The sequence below is a fragment of the Balearica regulorum genome, chromosome 1 (assembly GCF_011004875.1).
Source record: "Balearica regulorum gibbericeps isolate bBalReg1 chromosome 1, bBalReg1.pri, whole genome shotgun sequence".
In the NCBI taxonomy this organism is placed as follows: domain Eukaryota; kingdom Metazoa; phylum Chordata; class Aves; order Gruiformes; family Gruidae; genus Balearica; species Balearica regulorum.
In genome coordinates, this window is record NC_046184.1 from 50,718,193 (window position 1) to 50,745,319 (window position 27,127).

The 27,127-nt window shown below is 37.1% G+C and overlaps 1 protein-coding gene across 4 annotated transcripts; it reads right to left on the reverse strand.

Annotated features, from left to right (window-relative positions):
• Positions 1 to 572: 572 nt before the first annotated feature.
• On the reverse strand, positions 573 to 27,123 carry CEP83 (centrosomal protein 83). 4 transcript variants are annotated; one of them, XM_075748781.1, is made up of 20 exons: positions 26,969 to 27,092; positions 25,527 to 25,590; positions 24,978 to 25,197; positions 24,749 to 24,843; positions 22,350 to 22,440; positions 20,994 to 21,165; positions 20,476 to 20,626; positions 19,152 to 19,244; positions 18,740 to 18,871; positions 15,066 to 15,317; positions 13,595 to 13,726; positions 10,870 to 10,984; positions 9,167 to 9,311; positions 8,883 to 9,032; positions 8,105 to 8,180; positions 6,835 to 6,992; positions 3,964 to 4,093; positions 3,006 to 3,109; positions 2,178 to 2,358; positions 573 to 1,450 (listed from the first exon to the last, which is right to left on the reverse strand). In XM_075748781.1, the coding sequence occupies exons 5-20, from the start codon at positions 22,417 to 22,419 to the stop codon at positions 1,265 to 1,267; spliced, it is 2,247 nt and encodes a 748-aa protein (XP_075604896.1). In that variant the 5' UTR covers positions 22,420 to 22,440; positions 24,749 to 24,843; positions 24,978 to 25,197; positions 25,527 to 25,590; positions 26,969 to 27,092; the 3' UTR covers positions 573 to 1,264. The 4 variants fall into 4 exon arrangements, 3 of the variants coding, with proteins under 3 accessions (XP_075604896.1, XP_075604905.1, XP_075604912.1); XM_075748790.1 differs by lacking the exon at positions 22,350 to 22,440; XR_012834616.1 differs by having other exon boundaries at positions 1,314 to 1,450; positions 2,300 to 2,358; positions 3,006 to 4,093.
• Between the last annotated feature and the right edge of the window lie 4 nt (positions 27,124 to 27,127).

Sequence of the window (27,127 nt, forward strand, 5' to 3'; positions counted from 1 at the left end):
GAGCCCGCAGCACCGGAGCCAGGCACAGAGCTGCGAGGCTGGCCAGAGCTCGTCGTGACCAGCGATGGCCTGGCAACCCTCGGCGAGCAGCAGGACATGCAGCAAGCTGGCAGAGGCACAGATAGGCACTTTTTGCAAATGAATCCTCCAGGAGACAGTGGAAAGAGCTTCCGTTACTTCTCATAGTGACGCCGTTCTCCTCAGAGAAGTCTAACAACTTCCCCAAGAAAGCAGAGCACAATCCCTCTACTTACCTCCTGTATGGAAAACCAACCGTGCAGCCGCTGGAGGGAAAAGTGCCATCAATGACGACCTCACCACATGCAATGTAGTTATTCGGTTGTCTGTTACTACAGTCTAATAACAAAACCGAATAAGCTATTAAAAGAAACCACACTGCATATCTCACTGTCTCATACTTTCACTGCAGTATTTTGGAAGGAAAAAAAAAACCACCCACACCAATAAACCCTTTCACTATCAAGTCATAAAAATTAATTGATCCTTTACAAGTTTCTGTTACTAAACTGATAAGGCAGAAGAAAAAAAATTTTAAATAAATACATTCAACCTTGAATAAATAATTTTATTGTAGTTAAGTAAACAAATTACAGTAGCAAGAAATACAAACTTACATTTTCGTAATGTGAAGGCAATTTGTTATACTTCGTCTCTACTGTTATATTAAAAACCCTGATTATTGCTTATTCCCGTTATAAAACCACAAGAGGCACATTGTCAAGGGTAGCAAATAGAAGTTGTCGGCACTTTTTCCATTTCATTTCATTTCATCCTCTCTACCTGCATGGGAACTTCAAAATAACAATTCCCACGTGGATTACAGTACTGTTAACAATCAGCCCAGCAAAACTCCACACTGGTACAGTAACTTCTACATTGAAGGAGTAAGAGGATATTATCAAGTAAGTTTTAAAGGATTTATCAAAAAATCCTGGATTTTAATATTTATTTTAAATGTCAGCACAACCCAAACCTTGATAAATGTTTTTTAAGTTTCATGTCATGAGCTTGTCTTGTAATGTTTTACCTTTGAAATAATTTTACATAATTTATATAAAAACATTTCAAAATGTAGTTAATCTTTCAATGCTTTTGAATCATTATATTTGATAATTTATGAAAAAACTATGCAGAATATATTTTATGCTATTCAGGCACAAACAAGCATGTTTCTGGCACCATATTAAAAGCACATACAAAGGATAAGCTATGGAAAACTAACAGTCTGTAGAGTTTGCAGATTTTATTTGGAATCCTCACTTTGTGCATCGCCTTCTCCAGCGAGCTTGCTTCTAGCCAAGTCCCTGTATGCGCCCACCATTACTCGCTCTCTAGATGGTCCAAGATCTTGCAGCTGTTTTCTCTGTGTAGTTTCCAGTTCTTCCAACCGCTTGCGAAGCAGGGAAAGCTCTCTTTGATGCTGTTCCTCCTTGAAATTCCAAAAAAGTAAAAAAAAGGAGAAAAAAAAAAAAAGGCTCCATTACATTTTACACACCTACAAGGGACCAAAATGAGCTATAATTTCATTTTCTTCAATTAACGGTTTTAAAATAAAAAATGTGAAGTCCAAAATATCATTATTTATTAAATTTTACTCCTGACCAGTTTGTGGGTACTGTTCTGACATTCAACATGAACAGCATCAGCAAGAAACAGTCGCGCAGGCGTTCCCCTCTCAGATGAAGAGGCACACCGATCTGAGGTCTCGGTTATCAAGAATCTGTAAAGTCAGCCAGGTCAACCTCAGCCAGAGAGATTTTTCGCCCTCAGAACTTCACCAGAGTAAATAAAACTCTTTTAACCACACGAGAAATCAGGAGCATCAATACAGCTATTTAATAATGAAACCGTGGTGTGAGAGCACCACTGTAGTATTCCTTGCCCACAAGGAGGCATTTAAAGCCTCTCAGGGGAAGGACAAAGTACCGAGAACCCGGTTAAAACTGCCCGTTCGTTACATTCTGTAACCTATAATTTGTCTTTCATGAACCCCTTCCTATTGCGAGGAAGGAAACATCACTAGGAGTATTCCTCAAAGTTTCCTTTCTCTGCCCAAAGATCAAGTACTCCTTCCTTAAGACTAAGGTCTGTAATGACGGACTGTTCCAGTACCCTCTTTTGTTGTATTATTTTCGCAACTTGTAATACATCACCACCTGAAGAAGGGGGAAGGACACTTCAGGCCCAGGAGGCAAGGCAGGTGATGACGTTATACCGACTGGATTGAGTGACGGTATGTTAGGATTCAGAATTAAACTCCGGAATTCATTGTGCCTACGTTGCAAGTCCTTTAGTCTCTTCTGGAGGCGTGCATATTCTTCATAGGAAACATTCTGCCTAGAAAATAAGAGATTTCTTATCACTCAAAATCCATATTATCCCAACACAGAAGTGTACCTCTCCACGAGTTCTCTGCTGTTTGCTATCCCTGTGAAGGAAAACTACGTACCAGAAGATCTGGAAGGTGGAAGATCTGTGTATATTCTTCTGCCTAAATGTCTGTCTAAAAGTCCCTCTACATATTAAACTATCTGCTGTATTACAGATTAGCATTTACATGGAATAAATTAAGCTTTTAATAGCATTCACAGTAGTGAGCCATAGGAGCCACATTAAATTAATTATTTGAATCAAGCCCTCCATGGGTGCTCAGTGAAGAGGAAAAAAATAGGTGCTTGTCTTTCAAAGAGGATGCTAAGTCTGTTTCTCTTGCCATTCTGAAGTCTTTTTCACTTCCTTCTTTTGAAGGGATTCCTGCAACTGCATCTATCGGGTATTTTTCCTCTATTTCTGCCCTGCAGTTGTCTTATAAGCTCTCAGCTGCCCATGCTAAGTGGACTGCATTCCAAGAATTCTAATGCTGAAAATGTCGTTAGATTGGACTCCAGTTACTAAGTGTCATGTATCTTCAAAAATACTTCATATTTCTAAGTCAGATCTTGGGCATATACCAGTTTTCAAGCTAAGAAAAAGCAGTTTATTACCTATTTAGCACCTGATTTTCTTTTTCTAGTTCTTCTATCTTGGCTTCCAAAAGTTCTAGTTTCTCTTGCATCCTCCTTTGTTTATTATCAGTGAGAGTCTTTCTCTGTCAAACAGACATTTCAAACAGATAAATAATTAGATCCTGTAAAAATTAAATCTACACTGTATATTATTTCAAGCTGTGATAGTTCTTAGGATTTTCCTTCATTAAGAAGAGGTGCTGTGTTGTTTGAAGGTTCTGAATCCCCCGATGGGAAACAAAAGGGATGGGAAATTATCCATAGCTGCAACTGGAAGATACACAGCTGTCAGTCACTTGTTGGTCAGTGACTAATTGTACCAAACACTAACTGTAGCTGAGAATTACAAAATTCATTCTTCAAATGACCATGTATAAATAAGTATAAAAATGACCCAAAAAAAAAAAAGTATGCTTTCTTCTTTTCTTCTCTCCCCCTGACCTCAACTTTTTACAACCCTAAAAGCTACTGGTAGTTTTCATAACCTGTATGCGTCCAATGTCTAAAACTGCCAATAAATCTTTTGCTTTTATAAACAATCAGCTTTTCCTTTCAAGTTATTTCACAAAAAGCAAGCTTAGGAAAAGATATAAAATTTTAATATTCCATCAAGGAAAAGTAGAACATCATTTGTCTAGTATCCAAAACATCCTCCTTACTAGTCAAGGAGTCCACGTCTTAAATAACCATATACAAATGCACGCGCGCAAAAAAAAAAGCCTCACAAAATCTTTGATGGCATTATAACAAAGTTGTTAGCTGTAATGTTCTTTTGCGTATCACTTCAACCTCTTTCTATGCTAATCTTGAAGAACCTGATATATTTTTTTATTATATACAGTAGACTGCAAATAAACTATTAATAGTAAAACAATTCTAGCTACCAAAATTAAAGCTGAACTTTTCATAAGCTGGATCATTCATAAAGTCAACGTGCCTTTTTCTGAGCAACAGCAGCTCGACATAGTTTGTTCTTCACTTGGTTGTATTTCTCTTCTTGCTCTGTGATGCGCTGAGTAAGCACATGCTTCTCCTCCAGCCATTCTATACGTTTGTATTCTAAAGCCCTTTGAAAAAAATCAGGTAAAAAGCTTAAGAGGTTACACAGACAAAGCAGCACGTTCGATTAATGCCTTAAGGCTCTTAAAACAGATGCATTTTTTCACACCTCCTACCTTTATATACTCAAAGTATCTGATTTAAATTTGATTGTGCTAACAATCTAATTGTGACTAACAACATTCGAACCCTGCACATTAGCATCATCCTAGGTTTTGTTCAACTATGAGGCAAATTTTGAAAACCGATTCTGACAAGCTAGTTAATTGTCGATTGCTCGCAACATGCCAAACCATCCACAGAAAATTTCTCATTTCAGATCAAATAATCACACTGGAACACTAGACACCTATGCCAAACATCAGTTGTCAGAAGAGCTGACAATTACCTTCTCTGGTAAGAGAATAGGTTGCTGCCCTGTGTGGTCTACTATGCCTTTGTAGCGGAGAAGTACAGACTATTTCCTCCCAACCAGAACAAATGCCAACACAACAGGAAGCTTCCACCGATATGGTTCCTAGACAACATTCCAGCTGAACACACACCACCGACAGCATATGTTATCTGTTTAGGCCTTTGCGTGATTAAAATATACTAAAATTAGGCTGTGTTCTCTCGCAGTGGATAGGAAAGGAGCCAGTTTCTCTCTGCTGCCTTGTTTGTTTAGGCTATCTATCTGCATTGTGGGTCAAAGTAGACAAGAACTAACTGCATATTTAACTACATTACTATTAAAAAAATTAAAAAATCAAATGGTGAGAGTGTAAGCAGCAATTTTTAAGAAATGCAGTCAAAGGCTTGGTATCAGTGCATCCATACCACTCCATTCCTGGGCTGATGCAGTTTTCCTACAGGGACTCTGAATGAGCCTCCGTAAATTTCTCACCAAACCCCCTTTCCCTTCCCCACAGCAGAAGTATTAGGAATCATCCACTCTCAAATCAGAACCAGGATCCCGGCCCACTTGGCAGCCATCACAGTTCTTTTAGGAGATCCAGTGTAGTTTGTACCTTGCTATTAACTATAAATTACTATTACTACCCAGGAACCAAAGAGCTTTCTTGAAAAGCACTGCTTAAACATAAAAGAATTTCAATTGAGACACTGCTTAAAAATGCCATGAGATTTATTTTTTTTTTAAATGCCACTAACACTGTTCCTGAAATGCTTAACAAGTGCCTGTTTGAGCTCATCTCTGATCTGTATCAGTCTCATAGTTTGCCTTCAGCCCTTTTTCTCATTCCACGTTTTCATTTCCAAGCCTAAGACTGACACAGCCATGCAGGCACCTGCTTTGCCTACTCACAGCTCAACTAGCATTATTTTATTTATCTGAAACTTTTAATCTTTGGCTTTCTTACCTTTTGGTCCTTATTTCACTTCCTCCTTAAGGCAAGTTACTTTAGTGCAACTTGACTCTTAGAGTTCAAGCTCCTAAGAATCACTGAACAGAGGAAGGAAGTCCTATCACCCACAGAGTCAGAAAAAGAATGGAAACATATCCCAAGGCTCCCGGGGTAACAGTAGGACAGACCTGCAGGACTGACACGTAGGCTGCAAAGCTGCTTAATTTCTGGAGTAGCAGCCTTGGTGCATTTCCTGTTATCTACATACTTATACAATGATCTCTGAGGACTGCCAAGTTCCTTCCCCTGCCTTCCCAGGAATACCTACTCCTGACTGGTCTGTGGCCCGTAAATACATGAATGACATGAGACAGTCTCACTCAAATAACAGGACAATCTCACTCAAAATATGAATACACCTTCCTAAAGTAAATATCCAAAGTATTTAACATGTTACTGACAGGTGAACGTATTCTGCACTCCCCACGAGATAATTTCTTCAAATGTTAAACTGAAAAGCAAGACTTTAATGACAACAAAGCAACTATAGTACCAATTCGTAGCAGAAGATAAGTTAAAACAAAAAATGCCACATTAAATAAAAACCTTCAAAAAGCTATAATCTGGGACAGTGACTTTTTTTACAAACCTACCACACAATAACCCAGTACAAGTTAGACATGTATTTGATTATTAGGCTAGGAAATACTAAATAGCCATTTCAGACTGACAAATTAATCTTTAAATTCCAGGATAGTGTTCATTGCTATATGAAGTCTGAACAAGATTTGGTTTCCTTCAGCATCTATTAGCATATTTTGATGGTATGTGGTCAAGCTTGTGCAAAAAAGGAAAGTGATTATTTTTAATTTTGATGAGAGCAACTAGAAAATATCCGATAAGCTTTTATTTTCCTAATATCAGCTAAAAGGATCTAGTGGAAGGGGGGAGGGGGAAGTATATACACACATATACAGACAGTCCCTGAAACCTTATCAAAGCATAATACAATGCTTAAATGCTTTTTTCACCCTTAATGCTTAAACGCTCTTAAAAGAACTGTGTGACGCTCTGGATCCACTTAAACTAGTATGTTTCACATTCACTTCATATAAAATGAAATCCTATTTATACTAAGTAGTGTATTTCACTAGTCAATAATTAATTATAACAGATATGAATGGAAACAAACTCCTATTTTTGAAGTTACCACAAGCAAATCTTTTATATGTACTGCATAACAGAAGGTATCACCATTTTTTTTAGAATTGTCTAATTTTTCCTGTTCATTTTTAATTTCTGACTTTATTCAGAACCTACATTCCGTAGTTAAGTAATCCATGTGAAAGAAACACAAGCAATATGAAAAGGAAAAGTAAAGCTAAAAGGAAGAAAAAAATTACTTCTCTGTTTCCAGTTGAGCTTTTTCTGCCTGAGTCCTTGCATGTTGACATTCTTGTTTCAATCTCTCTAATATTTCCTTCAGCTTCTGATTAGACTCCAACAAATCATTTTCTGACTGAGAAAGTGAGGCAAGCTGGAGTTGCAGGTTGTGAATTTGCTACAAAAAATGAAATTTTTCCATTTGAGAAGGCATGCAAATAACTAACAATTAATTTTGAGATACTGAGAGCAAAATGGAGACACCAACTGGCTGCATTAGCTTTTCATAAGCCTTCTTTTCTGTTCCTTTTCTCCTTACTCAACAGCTTCTCCAGAACCTTTACAGTAAATCACTACTAGACAAAGAAGGTTTTCTATTGTAGTTCAAATGAGAAAGAGAAAGGGAGGCAGGAGTCTTCAGTCATTGATGTGTCCCCCAGAACTTAAGAAATCCAACATTAAGCCCCAGGGCTGGACAGAACTAGAGCACCACACAACATTTAGTAGTGGAGCTGTGGAGCTACCGAGACTCCTCTCTCTGTAACACACAATGAGTTACAGCCAGCAGTGGCTGCACCAACCAGTTCACAACAAGAAGTAAGTCGAGTCTGAAAGTCCAACCTGTGCAGCCAGCCCATAGAAAGGATGATTTCCCTTTCCTTTTCCTCTCCCCACATTGACACTCAGATACCCCGATTTCTGGAGGGAAAAAAATATTGCCTTGAACTGCAAGTGCACACAGCTTGCAGACTACTTTGATGCACAGCTATGTTCTTACGTACTAAATAACATCACAGGCAAGCGGGAGTTAAAAGAATTAGGTTTGATTTTCAACACTGCCATCAATTCACTCTGCAATAGAAATATACCTCTGTACACTAGTTTATTCATTTATGAAACATCTGTTAAGCACTTGAACCTCAGATGAGGGATGCAGTGTAAATGCAAAGCATTACCTAGAAACAATTTATAAGTCTCCATGGAAACTGAATCTGCAGTTAAATAGTGGATAACTGTATTCAATATACCAGTCTATAAACATTCAGCTTTGAAATCCTTGGTACCCACAAAACACATGAAGCAAAAAGCTGTAATCCATCTATAAAGGTCCAAGAAAGCATGACTGATTTCTGAATACTTTTGCTTTTAAATATCTGTTGCATGCATTTTGTCCCTCAGGAAAAAAATAAAAAGCCTTAAAAATTCAATCTAATCTTCAAACACTAGGCATGGTAACTGCAGGAAAGATTGTATTTCTCTATAAAACATTACAATGCAATAAAACCTTACCTGTTTCAGATCAGCACTTTCACGTTTCTTTTCTTCCAACTCCTCTGTCTGAGTGGCTTGCTGTTGAATTTTTAATCTAAAATTGTGTAAGACATCCTTATTCTTATTTAATTAAAATATGGATGTTAGTAGTTAAGACAAATCAGTCTGACAATAGAATATATTGCACAATGTGAAAGGCTGATAAATATTTAACTAAACAAGGATTAAAAATAGATTTTTATTGATTGTTAGAATTCATTTAGGAGTAAGAAATACGCTGATTTGTTTGCTTTTGGAGTATGACTTTTGCTCATTTTGGTCATACTGACCTTCATACAAATACTATAGTAAAGCACCTTCACTGAGAACTATAATAACCAACTCAAAGAGATATCATATTTCTGGGTCTCAGTTTGCCAGAATATCTCTGGCAATATCACTGCTGATATGGTGTCATTGTGGAAAGAGAAATGGTTTACTCTAACAGTGGGGCTATGCCAGCAGCTAACACGGACTCAATCTCAACACATACGAAGACTGTAAAATTATGTCTTAAAAACGTTCATTAAAATCATATAATTTTTAAAGGTTTGGATGAATTTTTTTATTTTTATTTTTAAACAGCACATTTTTAATTCTGGCCTCTTTTTACACAATGCAAAAGATAATTTTGTTTAATTTACCATAATGAACATTTGTGTATCTATGAATAGCAAACTTTGATACTGACTGTTGTAAAGAAGTTGGGGGGGGGGGGAATGAAAAATTTGTGTTAAGGTTAGAAAAGCCACACTACCGCAAACGCTGAAGTTCCTTTTTGCTAGATTCTTCTGCCATCTGTACAACACGTAGTTTCTCTTCATACTGATCCTTTTCAGATTGCCTCCTAGTATCTTGTTCCAGTTTCATCTTCTCTAGATCAGCTAATCTGTTCTCGAGTTCTAACCTGAGACATTATTCAACATGCACACAAGAATCATGACAAAATACCAGAAGTGTTTAGTTGCTAAGAATGACATTTTTAAAAGTTACTCAAAGCACTCCTCTTTTAGAAGTTGAGCAGTAAATCAACAGACATACTTTTCATCCTGTAAGGCCGCAATTTTTTCAAAAACTTCCTCTTTGGCAGCTTGCACTTTACGAATTAGCTCCCGATCCTTTTCTACTAAAAGCACCTTATGACGTTCAACAGCTGCCTTAAGAATTTCCTTGTCTGACAGCAATCCTGCATTATACATTAAAAAAAGTTAAAATGTCATTATTGATATCAACCTGATGAAATCCAGTATTAAATAACTTTACAAATTGATAAAAGGGAGCTAAAATAAAAAATAAAATCACAATACAGATGACAGAATGACAGAATGACAGAATGAATGAATGAATGGGAAAAAACCCCAAGAAAAACAGAAGAGACATGGTCTTCCTTAGTATAACAGCAACATTTCAAAAACTTTTGAAGAGTAACTGTTACACTGGCATCTCTGTCCATGAGGGTTTATTATTTTACATCCAAAAGTAATAAAACAGTTGATATTATTATAAATCTAAACTCTAAAGCAATTTCTGGTGAGCAGTTGTGTCTGGATTTTTTTTTTTTTTTTTTAAAAAAAAAGGTGTTCCACAATAGCTTATGTAAATGTCAAGGAAGAAATTTTTTTCTTTTCTTTTTATGGAAAAGTTTATGGTAAACAGTAACTGGTTACTAGTGAACCCACAGTAACCTGGCTACAATAAATCTCCCATTTTAATCCACTCATATTACCAAATGAGGCATTTCTAAAATTATGACTCTATATGCAGGAACAAAAGATGCAAATTAAAAACTTGTGACAAAGACACCTATGCTCACTGGCAAATAAGCCAACATGCTGTAACAATGACTCCTGGTTATTTAGCTAATTCAGTGACGCAAACTGGATTCCACGGCAAGTTCAGGTTAGTTTAAATCTTTCCTGTATTTAGTTTCATATTTCGTAGGGTCCAACATCTTTAGTTCACCAGACAGTCTAAGTCCGCTGTTGATCCAGAAATCACAGCGTTTTAGTTGCTCTTAGAGAACTTAATATTAAAGCAAGTGAACAGACACAACTGTTCTAGGAAGATGAAGGTACTATTTTGGGGTTATGGCAAATCAGTGAGGACAGTCCACTTAAAAGCTGTGTAGTGATTTAATATCATCAACACATAACTAAAAGCTGTGTAGTGATTTAATATCATCAACACATAACTAGTACTAGAAAACTTTGGCCTTTTCACTCTAGAAAGGTATTTCAAGTTGCCTACATACTCAGCTGGCTCAGCTGGCTCAGCTCAGCTACTCAGGTAGCTTAGAACATCGCCTATTTTCTTCAAAGAACAAGCTGGAAATTGTATTTTGTTTCACATGGCAGCCTTACCCAATTGTTATCATTTCCACAGACACAGAATCAGAAAACAAAACCATCAGTGAAGCCCTATGGTATGTTCAAGAAGAGTATGAAAGACAATAATGGCAAAAAATAACCATATTAAGTACATGATTTGAACCAGATTATGCTCAAATTGTGTCACAAATTCACTAATTTACATAAATGAGAAATTGTTCTGCAACTGTTGTTCTTAACCTGGTAGACCAAGTGACACAACACAGTTATTTCAGATACAAAATGAATTGTCAGATCTAGGACCTAGACCAGAAGTAGAAGGTGAAGGCTGCGGGGGAATGTTTGGAGGAAAAGTAACGGTAGTATTCTAACTAGAAGTTACAAAAGAAAACATTAGAAATTAATTGCACATTTTACCATCCATTTCACTTTGAATCTTGTTTCTCTCTCTTTCTACCTCACTCTTTGTTCTTGCTGCCTCCAGTTTGACATTTGTTACTTCCAATTTATGTGAATGTTTAAGTTCTTCTACCTATGAATTAGGAAAAAAAAATCAACTAAAATAAATTTTTTTTTTTTTTTCACAGCTTTACTGCAATTTTTTCATGTGATACTTTGCTAACAAGAAAATTTGCCAAATAATCATGGACTATGCTTATTTTAAACACACCTTAAATATTTTTTTCATCCACTGCATTCCTAAAGCCAATCCAGAACATGCACTCTTGTAGATAATTTTTAATGGTGATTATACAGATACTGTAAACTAAAGCTTTACTAAACTTTAACTAGCCAGTTATTGCAAGCTACAGTGTAGAAAAGTTACTCTTTTAAGAAGCCTTGGTGACATATGCACAGATGTACAGGATTGCCTGTGAAAACTTGGTTTCTGAGTAAATACTATGCATTTGACAAGCTAGCCTCTGAATATTGGGGCATTTCTGAAAAGACTACTCATTGGAAATATCTTGCTATGACACTGATCCAATATCGCATAAGACCCTGATGCCTCGCTAACTCAAGCATTAGCATATCAATTTATACATACTTCACTTTGGACTAAAGATCCCTCTCAAAATCAAGCGAAAATAAAGTTTAAATTTAATCTCCCTAAGTAAAACAAAACAGAGATTGTAAAAACAGACTCCCCCAAGTAATTTCAATTTGGTAACTGCTTATGGTCCCCCTGACCTCCTGGAGTGCTACACTACTTTCTCAAAATCCAAGTCTTCATAGTTTAAAAGTGCATTTTAAATCAAATACTTCTCTACAACTGTAACATACACATCAAATGGCCTCATAAAAGCAGGAGCTTTAAGAACATCAAATCAAAGACAATTACTGCTTGCATAGAAACCTTCTATAGTTTAGGCAGTCATATGCAGTAATTACACGGTCAATGAGAATTAAATACCTAGAGGAAAGCACTTATAATGAAAATCCATTCACAATGACAAATGTAATTACAACCTGCTAGCATATACAAGTGGCAAAAGGTTAAGAATGACACAGTAGCTTATTAAGTAACTACATGGTGGATTTGGTTGCTTAAATACTAAGTTGAGAACATTTCAGGGCAACTCGTAAAGATTTAAGGTGGCTTTTTTAAGGCACAAAATCCGGCAGACAAATATGTGCACCTGTGCTCAAGAATAAGTTTGAGTGGGTGCAGAAGTGGGTGGAGGTTAGTATAGAGATTAGTTTCTACTTTCCTCCCTTCAAGAAACACCACTGAACATTTTCATTTTCTCCTACTTCTGGAGGTGAACAGAGAACACCAATTGATACAAAAAGTAAAGACTGTAACAATCTGCTATATATTGTGACAGACACTTGATTAAAAATGTTTAACAGAAGTTTTCCCCTCCTATTTATTATTCATGTGAAACAAGCATGACGGTTGGTATAAAGAGGCTTTAAATACTGGTATAGGTATATCCTATTCTTACAGCAAATTAGAATTTTCTTGGATTAAGGACCAAAATGAAATACTTCACACTTGTGAACATGCACTGTAAATAAAGCCTGTTTTGAATTAAATCAGAGATTGTTGAAGAACTACATAGAAAGTTTTCTTCCTGTATTGTATCTTTCTTGAGGCATATTATGACAATATTAGCTGCCCTACTCAGACAAAAAGCATGTCAGTGCTATTTTGGAAAGTATATTCAGAAATGCAGGATAGCTTTAAGCCAACAGAGCTTAAAATAATTCTGCACTTCAGCTAGATACACAAGACCAAAGTTAGTGGCTTTACAGTTAGTTCAGAACTAACTAAAGCTTCACCAGAAAGGTAAGAAACCACAGGGTATTAAATTTGCTACCAGGAACTGACAGATGTGATAAAAATTTATTACCCAGTATTCTCTCCAGATAGGAAGGAGTAAGAGACAGAAGAAAGCTAATATTTATCCAAGTAACTATTTCATTAGGACTAGTATCCTGACTCAAATTGACACAAAGCAATGTAAGTATTCTGCAACTTTTGAAGCTCAAATGGTTTACTAGTGTTTCAATTTTTCTTGTTTATTCAAATAATCACATATGAAATTACATAAAGGGTCTGTCTTTTGTAAGTTTTGTAGCTGAGGAGTCACTGCAACTCTATGTTAATGTGACTATCCTGCTTCTAATATAACCTAAATCTCTGCAGGTGATTCCAATGCAGCTTGCTTCCTGCAGCTAACGCAGCCGAATCAGAGGATACTTTTCAAGATCTCCAGAAGCTACAGCTCCATTAAAAAAAGAAAAAAAAACCCACAACAATTTAAATCTCTATTGCCCTTTACGCACTTTATGAAAAAGTAATGCTTTTTCCCATCAAATAAGGCTGACTATTTTCATGAGAACTAAAAACATGAATATAAAGACACCTCTTCGAGCCCTTCTCTGTTTAGAGAAAATATCTAGAAAATGAAATAAAAGAGCATAACCTCAATCTTTAGAGATACTTTTAGGGACGTTTTTCCTGTAAAGTCACATAATCTATAACTTCCAACTGAAATTGGGGAAAAAAATTCCAAACCTATTTTGTCACAGCAGAAGACATTTTTACTTTATTCTTAATGTAAAATATAAACAGAAAAAAATTAAACATAACTGAATATGAAAAATGAATTTCAAATACCATAAAAACACTTACTTTAGCAGCTAAGGAATTGACTTCTCGTTCAGATTTGTGAAGTTTGCTAGTTAAGAGAATGTTTTGCTCATGACTCATCCGCAGTTCTTTCTCAATTCGATCAATCTGTAGTTCAGCAGACTTCTTTTCTGCCTTGAATAAAGGAGGCATCTGTAAGATTTCTGGAGCAGGGCTGTCTCTTGCTATTGACTTGAAAGGTTCAATTGATCCGGACTTTCAGATATTACTGACCCTTTATATTATAAAATAATATATCAATATTTATCCTGGCTCAAAAATATGTTCCAATACAACAAGGGTCTTGAATTTTACTCAAAAGTCACAACTAGTTTTACTAACACTGCCTGCACAGAATCACACTCATTTTCAATCCTACTTCACAAGAGGCAGAGGTAATCTGACTTGGTTAGGAGGCAGCAGGTATTACAGGCCAGTAATTTACTGGTGGGAGACACCAATATGACTGTAAATGGTGTGCTCAAAAAGATGTCATATGTTGGCCTATGCAGTTACATTAACTGAAGAATTAACATCATGGAGAGAAAATAAAATGGAATTACTGTGAATATTATAGACTCAAGATCTGGAGCTTTACTAAGTATCAAAAAGGTAATCTAACCTATGATTTCACCTTCATTTTTCTGAACTGACCTATTTCCAGCAGGACCTTTTTTTAAAAAAAAGAAAAAAAAAATTTCTAAATTAAGAATATTACAACACTTTTCTTTTTCAGTTGTGATCAGAGCATTTTGTAACAAAGGTATACAGAACTGATAACAGTACAAAAGGAAAATGAACCGTCTATCTGTATGCTGCAACTGTGCAAGAAATCTACATAGAAAGACTCCCCACCTAGAGAGATAGCAAGAATGGACAGTAGGACTGAAGACCACAGATGAGGAATACAGTGGAACCCTGGGAAACATACAACAGGCCAGAAATACCGAAGTTTCTTTAAGAGAGGGCAACAGCCAAGAACTAAAAAATTGCAGACATGTATGGGAAAAAGGAGAGACACAGATAAGCAAGGAAGACAACACCACATGAGGAAAGGGTTAAAGAAATAGGAGAGCATCATGAGACATTTTTGAAAAGAATAAAAAATTTACTATAGCAGATTATTAACATCATGTCACCAATTTCTAATTCCAGCCAAGTGACAACTGCTGACATGACCATCTTATTGACTGCAAACATGGATATCACTCACATCTTTAGAAAGGAGATTATTCAATAGAATCTCTCATTTTAGCTCTCCACCTTTCCAAAGTGCAATTGGCAGTACATGACTCCCAATGTACTTACAATTTGTTTTTAAATCTGAAATGTACAAATTCAAATTGTGGATTCAATGGCAAAATTATCAGTGATTTCAGTGACAGTTCTATCAGGCCAAGTGTTATTCTCACTACAATCTACAAGGAGGCAAAAATTGAAAAAGAAAAAAAGAAAAAAAAAAAAAGAATCTTACCTCTAGAGACCTTGTCATAGCCTGCATCTCAGCTAACTGTCGTACTTGTACTCTTTGAACACTTTCTGCTTGCACACCACAATTGTCTCTTTCTGCTCGTAGTTCTGCTACTTCTGCTTCTAAGCCTTTTAATTTCTGATACAGTTGTGCCTTTTCTCTAGAGAGTGCCTCCACACGTTTACTGTCCCTTGTGGGATCAACACTAAGCAGCTGATTATGGAGTTCTTCTTTATCTTTATCCAGCCTTGCAATCTGATAGTTGTTAATCAGAAAAATAAAAGCTTTTACACTGGTTAGGTATCAGGCAGCAACAAATACAGCAGTTGACAATTCAGGAAAGAGCAGCAATGTGCATTTAAAAATATTAAGAAATTACATTCACATTTATTTTCTTTCTGAAAGTAGGAAAATCAACAGACCCATACTTCAGGTAGAACAAGAGGAAACGGCCTCAAGTTGTGTCAGGGGAGATTTAGATGGGGTATTAGGAAAACATTCTTCACCAAAAAGGTTACGAAGCATTGGAACAGGTTGCCTGAGGAAGTGATTGAGTCACTATTCCTGGAGGTAATTAAAAGACTTGTAGATGTGGCGCTTAGGGCCATGGTTTAGTGGTGGAAATGTATGTGCTAAGTTAACAGTTGGAGTTGATGATCTTAAAGGTCTCTTCCAACCTAAGCAATTCTATGATTCAATGCATTTTTTGCTTCAGTTTTCATTGATAAGGCTTGTCCTCAGGCCTCAGATGTTCCTGAGCCCCACAGTCATCTGTGGGAGTAAAGCAGTACCCAGAGTAGAGGAAGAAAATGCTAGGGACCATTTAATCCACTAGACACACACAAGTCCTTAGAATGGATCCCACCATTTCGAAGGAGCTCACTGGTATCATTGCAAGGCTATTCTCTATCATTTTTGAGAAGTCATGGCAATCAGAGAAGGTCCCTGATGCCTGGAAAGAGGCAGATAGCACGCCCATCATCAAGAAGAGCGAAAAGGTCAAGAAGGTCCAGATAATTACAGAAGAGTCAGCTTCACATCAGTCTCTGAAGGTTATGAAGCAAAACCTCTTAAAAACCATTTCTAAACATGAAAAACAAGATGATGGAAAGCAGGGTTTACCAAGGGCAAATCATGCCTGACCTACTTCTCTGCTTTCTAGAAAGAAGCGACTGGTACTGCAGACAAGGAAAGGGGAGTGGATCTTGCATACTTTTATTTTAACAAGGTCTTTGATACAGTCTCCCATAATCTTCTCTCACCAAATTGGTGAGATACGGGCTGGAAAAGTGGATAGAAAAGTGGTTGGGCTGCCAACTAGTTAGGCTGCCAACCAGAAAACTGCTTGGGACTCAAAGAGTGATGATCAGTGGTGCAAAGCCCATGTGACTGCCTGTAACTAGTGGGGTCTTTCTGAGATCAGTATAGGGTGCAATATTGATTAATGTCTGTGTTAGTGACCTGGATGATGGGATGGAGTGCACTTTCAGCAAGCTTGCAGGTGACACCAAATTGAGGGGAAATGGTCAACGTGTTGGAAAGCAGAACTGCTATTCAGAGGGATCTGGACAGGCTGAAGGAATGGGCTGACTGGAACCTCTTCAACAAGAGCTAGTCATGCATCTGGGATGGAGTAACCTAATGTAACAGTACAGGCTGGGGGCAACGGTCTAAGACGCAGCTCCATAGAAAAGGATCTGGGGATCCTAGCGGACAAGTTGAACGTTAGTCAGCAGAGTACCCTTGCAGCAAATATGATCAACTGCACACTGGCAGAAGGGTACCTAACAGATCCACAGAAGTGATCCTTTGTCCCATTCCAGTACTTGCAAGACTACATCTGGAGTTTTTGTCCAGTACACAAAGAATTATGACAAACTGGAGCAAGTCCAGTGGATGGCCACCAAGATGGTCAAGGGGTTGGTGAACATAACATATAAGTACAAGCTGAGAGAACTATGCCTCTTCAGCTTGGAGGAGAGAAGGAGATGCATGGTGATGGGAAGAGAGGCAATGGACACAAGTTAGAACATGTGAAATTCCAATTAGATATTAGGAAAAAAGTTTACCATGAATATAGTTAAATACTGGAATAGTTTATCCAGAAAGGTTGTGGAATCTCCATCCTCACAAATGGTCAAGACTCAGCTGGACATGGCCCTGAGTAGCCTGATCTCATTACACTTTAGTATTTTAAGCAGGATGTTGGACTAGAAGGAGGTCTCTTCCAACTTATATTATGATTCCACAATTCTATAACAATAGAAATCAAATATGCTAGTAACTCAATACAGCCAACATGATTGGGCCCTGTCAGACAGAAAGCAAAAAAAAAAAAAAAAAAATCTTTCTGATACAGGCTAGTACAATAGGTACAAACTAATCTCAAGACCATATATTTATAATATGTTTGTTAGTTACAGAGTCTAGTGTTTCAAAATGAGTTAAGTGAACTGCATGTAATATTGGGACAAAAGAGTAAGAAAGGTATGTAAGAGTTCTCTTGATATTTGGAGACTAGTCCAAACTCTGATCTGCAGCAGTGCTTTTAGAAGTAGCATCAGTGATCTCTATGGAGCAAAGCCAATTTCTGCAGCAAAAGCCCTTCCAAATCACTTTTATGAGGAGATTTAAACACTTATTGCAAGCCATCATTTAAGAATTAGGATGTTTTTGTAGCCTCCTTGTACTAAATGGCATGGAAGGTTAAAAAAGCTCTAAGAGAGAGAAACTAGATCACGTTGCACCCTGGGCTCAAGGTAGTTTCATTCTCTGAAAGTGTGCTAATTAGCTGCAAGACTAGCACAAACTCCACAAGCCCACAAGAGAGGCAGGCTGTAAAGCAGCATGCGGGTTTAGCTCTGGGAAGGACAGCTGTTCTGCTTTTAATGCATTGCATTTGCAAATTTGGACTGATTTTGAAAGTGACGATTGCTTTGATTTGTGTCTCATGTTTGGACTAATACATTCAGATTTGGCATCTTAGGATATATGCTCCCAGACAAATACTTAAATGAATATGCAAATGACATATGCAACACTCATTTACACTGCTGCATATATTTAAAACATAAATAAACTGGCAATTTATTTAGCTACACTTTTGAAATTCCAATTCTGAAACAGAAAATTCATGAACAGTTTATTCAAGAATTAATACAACCAAAATAAAGTTACCAAAGTTTTCAGCATCCTTTTGACCACCACTGTCATGATCCAGCTTAGTTGCAAAATGTACCCTTGTCTTGTACCCTTGTCTGGTATTAACAAAATCTTCTGTTGCCTTCTTGGATTAGTTGCCACATAAGTAATTTAAAATCTAAACTTACATCGGTCGCTCAGATAACTTATTAATTTCAGGCTAGCATAATGTCTCAAATTCCATCACAAATGCGATTAAAAAAACATTAAGCAAAGCTACTGGCTGTCATTTATCAGAAGGCAAGTCTATTCTTACTTATAATAGCACAAATGATACTGCGACACATCACTGAACAAACTTACAGAGACAGCTTTAGGCTAAGTCATAAAAGTGTTTTGAGAATTAAGAGAACGGAAACAAACACTACATTATGAAATTATGTCAAACTGACAACACATCAAGTACCAACGTTTTCACAATGTGCAAGTGACTTTGTCATCAGATACATTTTAAGCTTCTGTAACATTCTATATACCTCAGCCTCATACTTTATTTTCTTCTCTTCTAAAATACGTGTATGTTCTTCCTTTTGATGGTCAAATTCTGATTTCAGAAAAGTATGTTCATAACGAAGTTTGTTATATTCTGTTCTGTATTTTTCCACTTCCTAAGACAAAAAACCCAAAAACATCAAATCAGAGAAGTTTTCAGATTTATTTCCTTCAAATGTCTGTGCAATGTTCCTATCATTTCACAAGTTATATTTGATGAACTAAATCCTCCCTTCTCTCTCTTCCTAGGTTTCAGCCTCACTGCCTGGGGCAACAGTACCAGACAATGTCATACTTTGCTCCCCTTTCAGTTTTAATTTCCTAAGGTTTTAGGAACAACTATAAACTGGTGATCACTACTCTAAATGAAACAGAATTTCAATACTTACTACGTACATTTTCTAGCTTCCGATAACGTTCTGTCATAGGAGATTCCAATTCCTGCTGTATTTGTGCTTTTAACAGTTCTAATTTTTGAGGAGTTAGCACCTTAAGACAGAAAGGTATCATAAATAAGTAGTCAAATCCATTTATTTACACTGTGATAGCAGCAATAAAGTATTTCAAATCTGATTTTAGTAATCCTGCTTAATTTTCTGTGTTTTTCTAAAGAATTTTCAATAGTAGTTACAGAAGCAAAAAAAAAAAATTAGTGAACTAAAAATATTCTGGGAAGATAACAGAAGCATTTAAAATGTCAGTATTTACTGGCAGAAGCAATACAAATGTCAAGCTGAATTGCTAAGAGATTTATCTCCTTTGTGGGGGAGGGGAGGAAAGAAAAGTGGTCTCACATAAAAGATAAAGAATTAGCATTTCAAAAAATTTAAACAGAAAGTGAATCAACCCCAAAGAATCAAAATGAGCAATACCAAACCAATTTTTTGTTGTTTTGATGCATCTTCTCCAAAAGATACATGGGTACTGCTTTGAAATGAAACTAGTATCAGGAAACATTCCCTGCCTTAAGCTCCACGATGCACGGTATTTTGCTAAGTTTTCTTGGGTACAGTTAATACAGCAAACTATCTACCAAGGCAAAGCTTTAAAAAAAAGTAATAATCCACAGCCTGTCACATATTATAATTTATTATACTTTTCTTCCACTTTTCTGTAGCCTGAAGTCCCTGAGAACTAATTCTAGTTATGGTACCAAGGCACATCTCCATTCGGAGTCTGGGATCCTTTGTTAGATGCTGTACTTGTTTCCTAAGAATTATATCCTGCATTAGTTTAAGGAAACAAACAGTTATGGAAAATGTCATCCAAGTTATCTTAAATGTTGGGGGGGTTTTGTTTGTTTGGGGGTGTTTGGTTTTTGGTTTTGTTTGGTTTTTTTTAAGATGGGGAAAGCTGTCATCACGAAGAGAAACAAAATACCTATTTTTCCAGTCCCTTATCCCAACAGGTTTAGGCATCTAAGTTATCCTCCAGGGCAGATGATTCTCCCCATAACAGGAGAGTGCACGCAGACAGAGAATGAGGGTCTTACTATTAACATAGTACATAACAACAGGATTTGGAAGATTCAGTTAAACAAGAAAACAGTAATTTCATCCGATAGTCACTCTAGAGAAGAAACATTACTCGAGTTGGGTCAATTTCAAAATATCTGAAATATATTCAAGCTAGGAACATACATGTTACATAAACAGAAATATATGCATGGCCCTATTAGAGGATTAAATTCATATTAAGTCCTGTCAGTAAATTATGTCACCTGAATCTTCAGTTTTTCCACCTCTTGTGTTTTACCCAGCAACTCCTCTCGATATTCCGCAAGTAGTAACTGAAATTTGTCATGTACAGTCTGCTTTTCAACTAACAACCGCTGCAGTTCATCTTGTGATTTTGCATATTCTTCTTGTAATCTGCAAGATAAAAATACGTATTTATTTTATATTTACACTCTAAAATTAGATCTTAAAGCTCAAAAATCTCACATGCAGAAGCAAGCATGTAAACATGTAAGTTATGACTAAGCTATTAATATTCTCTTCCTGTTATATATTGAAAAGTTATCCCATATTTACAAGCATAAGTAGTATTTTGGAAACCTAGTCTGCAATGTCTTAAGGTATTTTGACTTGTTTTTTTTCTAACATGAACAATGCTCAAATCTGTCCTTAAATACAGAAATAGCTAACACAGACACACATACACACAAATCCCTTCCACCTAACATTTAGTTTCACCTTTTAACAGCTCAAATGAAGAAACCTGTTTAAATTAGTGTACCTTAGATGTTCTGCCTTCATAGTTTGATAATTTGCTTTATGGTATTCACATCGCATTTTTTCATCAATCAGAAGTTTTTGTAATTCTTGTGAATTAGCCGTATCACCATTTCCAACCACAGGAGGAAGGAGACTGTCCAAAGCATCCATTTTATGATGACTGTTCACTATGACTATGGAGAGGACAAAATAAAATTTAACTTATAACTAATCTACAAGGCCATCCACTTTTTCTGCTGACATCCCAGAAGATCAAGTCACCTGAACAAATACAAGGACATGTAATTAGCAATTAAGTACATTCACAGTTCAAAGATTTCACACGCTGCTTTTGCTTTCAGTACAGAAGAATCCTGGCTCTGCTGTAACTCAGGTTAGAAACCTCTACCGAAAGGACAACTCTTCTCTGCTCATTCTGCCTGTCCTGAAAAGTAATAGCCCTTCCAGGGACACAGAATAAACTTAACCACGGAGATTATTTGAGTCAATACAAAATAAGCACAAGCACTTCTGACACATTATATGAAATGTTATTTTTACTTATGCTGTATGCTGAGAATCAAACTATGATGTTAGTAATGCCCTAATTATACCTTGTTAACCAGGGTTCAAGCAGAGGCCACAGACATCAGAGACATACAGCTTTTACTACTATTTATCACAGTCACGGTCTGTCACACTATCCTAACAAGTTGTACTACTCAATACACCATCGTTTCAGCTGGAAGAAGAGCAGATAATTCTCACTGCTAAATTCTTATCAAGCCCTCTCTGGGAGAAGAGTTAAGGTTTCACAGACAGTCTGGAAGATACCTACCCAAAGTTCAACCCTGAAATATCATTGATACATGTCACTTCCTTGTTTTCAAAGTTTATCTGGTGGTTTCTTGTGACCTTTCCAGAAAGAGTTTTGCTAAATGTGACAATATCAGATTGGTGTGAGAAAGCTACAAATTGACAGATGCTGAGAAATGGGGAAGTATTCTAATATGCCTCATTAATTTTTCTCGATATTAGAAGCAAGATGAATTAATCTGATCATTACTGACACTTCTAATGGATCTGGGGGAAGGAGAACTGTAACTGAATTTTAGGGAAGTTACAAAGCTTTGAAACCAACTACTCTGCCATTTTAGCTTTTGGCATAACTGGACTGCTTAAGAGCTCCATGTTTGCAGTGTACAAAGCTTAATTAAAAAGTTACAAGTGTAACTTTGTACTAAGTAAAACTCAAACAGGAAAAACGTCAAATCTCCACCATTGCAAATACCTCACTTTCTTTACACATACAGTTGAATATGTAACATTTTCTACCATTCCACTCTAAATCTTTCATGGACCTATCTTAAACACTTACCATTCGGTTTTATAAACCACTGAACTATAAGCAAGATGAAAATCTGTCTTCCATCTAGGAAAATAAACATTGCATGTCAGTGTCCATTCCACTAAAAGACAAAACGGTCAAGAAAGTCTTATATTTAAGTTTTCTTTCCCATTTTTCCTTCCTCCATCACTAAAATGGGAAAAGGTCAGAGGAAAATCTACCAGAGTTACAACACTAGCATAGGCAAAGCGACTACAGCAACTTTGTATTCTCCTTCACTCATATTTGCTGAGAGGATAAGGGGGAAGAAATCAGAATAAAGAACATTCACCTTGGTGACTGTCCTATATGCGCAATCAATTTCAAACATTAATAGCACAAGTTCTGAAGAACCTTCTAATTTTTCACTCCTGAATTTTGTTGGTTGTTGAGAAACAAAGCACAACAGCAATTTCCAAACTCAATATAGAGACATTTTCAATTGCTAAGCCAACAGCTGTATGAGAAGAAATGGTCAATGATCCTAAGAACAATAAACCACGTGAGAGGATAGAAAGTTCTGGTACGCAGAGAAAACCCAAGGCAGCACATCCCTAAGAATTTCTAAGCATACCAACAGGGTTACCATGATCACTGTAAGAAAAAACAAAACGAACCAGCCAGCAGGCAATAGTACTTTTCTCTGTCTCAGGTCTTTGCTTTCATAAGCTAGAGATACCAAATGTAACTATTGAACTGTAAGCCAAAGCTGAGAATTAGGAACACAGGCTTTAAAGTCAGGTCTGAATCCTGCAGCTTACTTAAGAAGTACTTCTGAAATGGCATAACAGATATACAGTCAAAGACACAAAAAAACCACAGTGTTTTCTGAGAGCTTATCAGCCAAAAGAAAAAGATAAATGGAAATGCAATTTTTTGTGCTCTCAATTCCAAGCTGCTGCAGGTGGGAAATACATTCTCTCCTCACAGCTTTTACTACTATGAAAGAGTGCATAAATCATCAAGACAGTCACACACTTGGGCATGTATTCATCTGCATGAGGAAAAAAGGGAAGAACCGAGGGGAAAAAATTGTAGCTTACAAAACCATTGTTTGAGATTTCAAAAACCTAAGCATTAGGTAGTTAAGGAAACAAATCTATTTTGGCTTGCAGGGACATCTAGTGGCAAGTTTCATGATTTGCATTCGTGGTGACAACTGGAACAAACTACAATAACAGAGATATCATTACTTGACGAGAGCTTTTTCCTTGAAATCATTAATAGCAACTGGTAATATTTAACCTACTCACATTCTTACAAATAAACCCCTTTTTTTTCCTCTAAATCATAAAATAATTCCTGGCAGTGAACTGTCAATAGTCAACATCATTCAGGGCTACGAATATTTTAAGTATAGTACTAAAAATAATTTCTTCTGTGCTAATGACTTACAGTACTTGCTCATAGTCAATGAATAGACCTTAAATAATCTTCAAAATTACACAAGACTACACCCATATTTTTGAGAAATACTTTAAATGAACACTAGTTAAAATTTCTTTCTCTTTGAGATCTGTTCAAGAAATAGAGAACCATAAAACATTCTTTAAAGAATCTAAAACCACATCACATCTAAAATTAATTCTCCATTTATATATTTGCCAAATTTTATCATGTTACAGAACTGCAAAGTTGCATCAGTTGCCCTGAATTCATACTATGAAATTTTAACATCAGTTTGTGTGGATATACATATAAAGGTATTGGTGCAGTCCTGAAATCTAGGAAGCACACGCTCAGCAGCTAAAATAGCAATATTTATTGTAGAATATCTAGCTAAGTGAAGTAACTCAGTTACATTTCCAAGAATCACCTTTTTTTGCCTTCTTCTCCAGTTGTTTATTTTCATAGAGAGAAACGTTGCTTAAAGACCTTCTTCACATCTCTCTCTCCTTTATATCTACACATCATGAAAGGGATTTTCTTCTTTTACAAGATTTTTCAGCTACATTATTTTAACTTTTTGTTGGCTACAAGCACTTAGAAGGCGAGAATACTTGCCTTTAGAGAAAAATATGGAGATATCAATATAGTTTTATTTATTTATATTACAATTTTTATTTTATGTTGTTTACAACAACACTTCCTTCCTGCTTACCTGGCATAGTCAAGTTACATGATTTCAGCATGTATTGGCAATTCACTTGGGTGACATATATAACTCACTCATGGCTCTGCTTTCCATACCACGGCCACACTTAAAACACATATATTGATCGTATTTGAACACTGTTTTAAACAGATGATACAATGAAGTAATTTTGCATCTATTGATGCAAAAATTAACAGTATCTAGTGCCGTGTTTTGTTCAAGCAGTAAAATTCTCAGTAAAATCTGTTGAAAGCCAAACAGCTGATTCACACAATGTATGGTTTAATCCATTCACCTGCTTTTGTCGAACTCCAGGCCTCTTTATACTCTCTTTCTTTTCTTTTTTCTAATCAAATCAGCCAAGGTCTTGTGAAACAATAAATTATTTGCCTGAAAGAATAAGTGAGATACTCAAAGGAAGCACAGCCTCATGAAAGTGACTACCCCTTCTCACCCCTGCTTAAGAGTCTACAGTGACTAGATAATGAACTAATGAAAAAGTGTAATCCGACACAAGAGCTCACTGTCACCAGGAATAGGAGGTTCCACTCCTCCTTTCTTCATCCCCATTCCTAGATTTGTCATTCATCAGAGCCTTCCATGAGCTGATTTAACTCAAGAAGCCAACACACTTCAACAAGCAGAAAACACTCAATAGTTTTTCTGTAAGGTCACTGAGTCACAGCAGCTCATGGAAACATCCAACAGGCTACATCATCAGTGAAAGCAGGCAGCTGGTACTGGCTAGAAGAAAGGAACAGAGTCAAGTGAATAGACAGGAGGAGGAGCAAGGCTTTCTCCTTTCAGGAACTAAGAGTCAAGTAAATAGACAGGAGGAGGAGCAAGGCTTTCTCCTTTCAGGAACCAAGAGTTGTCACATCATGAGCTCAGATGTTCATGAAATCACAGCCTCCAACTAGATATCCAGCTTTTAGACACTCAAAGTTAAGTGAAACAAATCCTACCTTAAATGATTATGCAACACACTAATGAGAGATCAGACTTCCCATGAACATCAAGTGAATAAAAAACAACACAAAATTATATATAATTTGAGAAATATGATAGCATACCTCTCATTACTTTAACAGTCCGTATTCTACTAATCCATCATCAGCAACTTGCCAAAGTTAACACCTTAAAAAGATATATAGAGAAAGAGAGACAGAGGAGAAAAAAAGTATCAAAGAGAAACATGAAAACCTTTATTACAGGAAGTTCTGGATACTGCTCAGATACCACTGTAGGGAATCCAGTCACTTAATACCTCTGCGTGCCTAAGTGCAGAAATTTTGGAGGACATCTGTATGACGTCTTCTATAACACAGAAGTCAATCTCATTCAAATTACTATCACTTCCTCCACAACACTCTTCAAAGTACAAATTCCAACAACAATTAAGCATACATTATTTCAGTGTCCATCCTTACACATGGCACACAGCATCACCCTCTCAATTTCTGTCTTATACTAGAGATATGGTTAATTGTTAGCTGAAAAGCAATAAACTTATATCTTAACTCAGGATTAAAATTTTTGCTTTAGCCACGTACATTACTAAGTCAAACTGACAGCAGTTACTGATCAAACTGAAATATTGTATGTGAGCTACAGCTGGTAAATCTTGCTGTACTCAAGAACAACTAGTCTACATATGCCACATATGTTTTCCACTGTTTTTTCATTACCGGATACCTTCAAACACACATGAGAAACTTTTGCTCACTAGAATCTTACTCTAATGTTTTAGTCAGGCATACAGATAGCTGCTTGTCACAAATAGTTCTATAGTCCACAACCAAAACTCTTCTGAAAAATCATTTCCCTTTCACATTGACTTAAAAATAGAGATGTTCAGACAGGGCATAGGTCTCATGTTAGTATACATATCCTACACCTCCTTTAGGCAAAAACATGATTATATGCACCTTATAGTATGTGGACAAAAATATGCAAGAGAGGCAAAGGGAGCCATGTAAGTCACCATGACATTTTTACTGTTAATTTTCCTATGACTTAGGGACATAGGAGCTTGGTCAGAAGAACAACACTAATACGGGCGGCACACATCCAGAAGTGTGGAAAAAGAACCATTATCCTCAATCTGCACACGGCTGAAGCTCACCCGTGGAAAAGAAAGCATGCGAACGTAAACATTGGAAAGCCTGCCTGTGAGCAGGCTCTTCCTATCCCCGAACTTTGCCGCCCCAGGCTAACTCCCAAACCCACCAGCTCACGACCAGCCAAAGGAGGCCGCAGCACGCTATTACCACCAGACAGAACATAAGACATAGGCGATCGCACCCTAGGACGGGCTGCCGACCTCTCTTCCCGGGTTTGCAACTCTCTGCTTGGTAACTAACGGCCCAGGGGAGGAGCGAGCGGGGCCGGAGCAAAGACCGAAGGCCCTCCCAGCTCGTACGCCGCGAGGTGAAGCCCCAAGCAGGAAGACCCCAGTCAGTCAGGCCAATCTCCCCTCAACAGTGCCCTGCCCCTCACAGCCCGGCCCGCTCACCGGTTCGAGGAATTTAAAAATGGCGCCTCACTTCCCGCCGACGCCTCCGCCCGCCGGGGTCCCGCGGGGCGCGGAGCATCCTGGGAGAGCAGCAGCGCGGCACCGCCGCGCCGGGAAAGGCCGAGGCGAGCGGTTGGGGATGGAGGCGGGGCAGCGTTG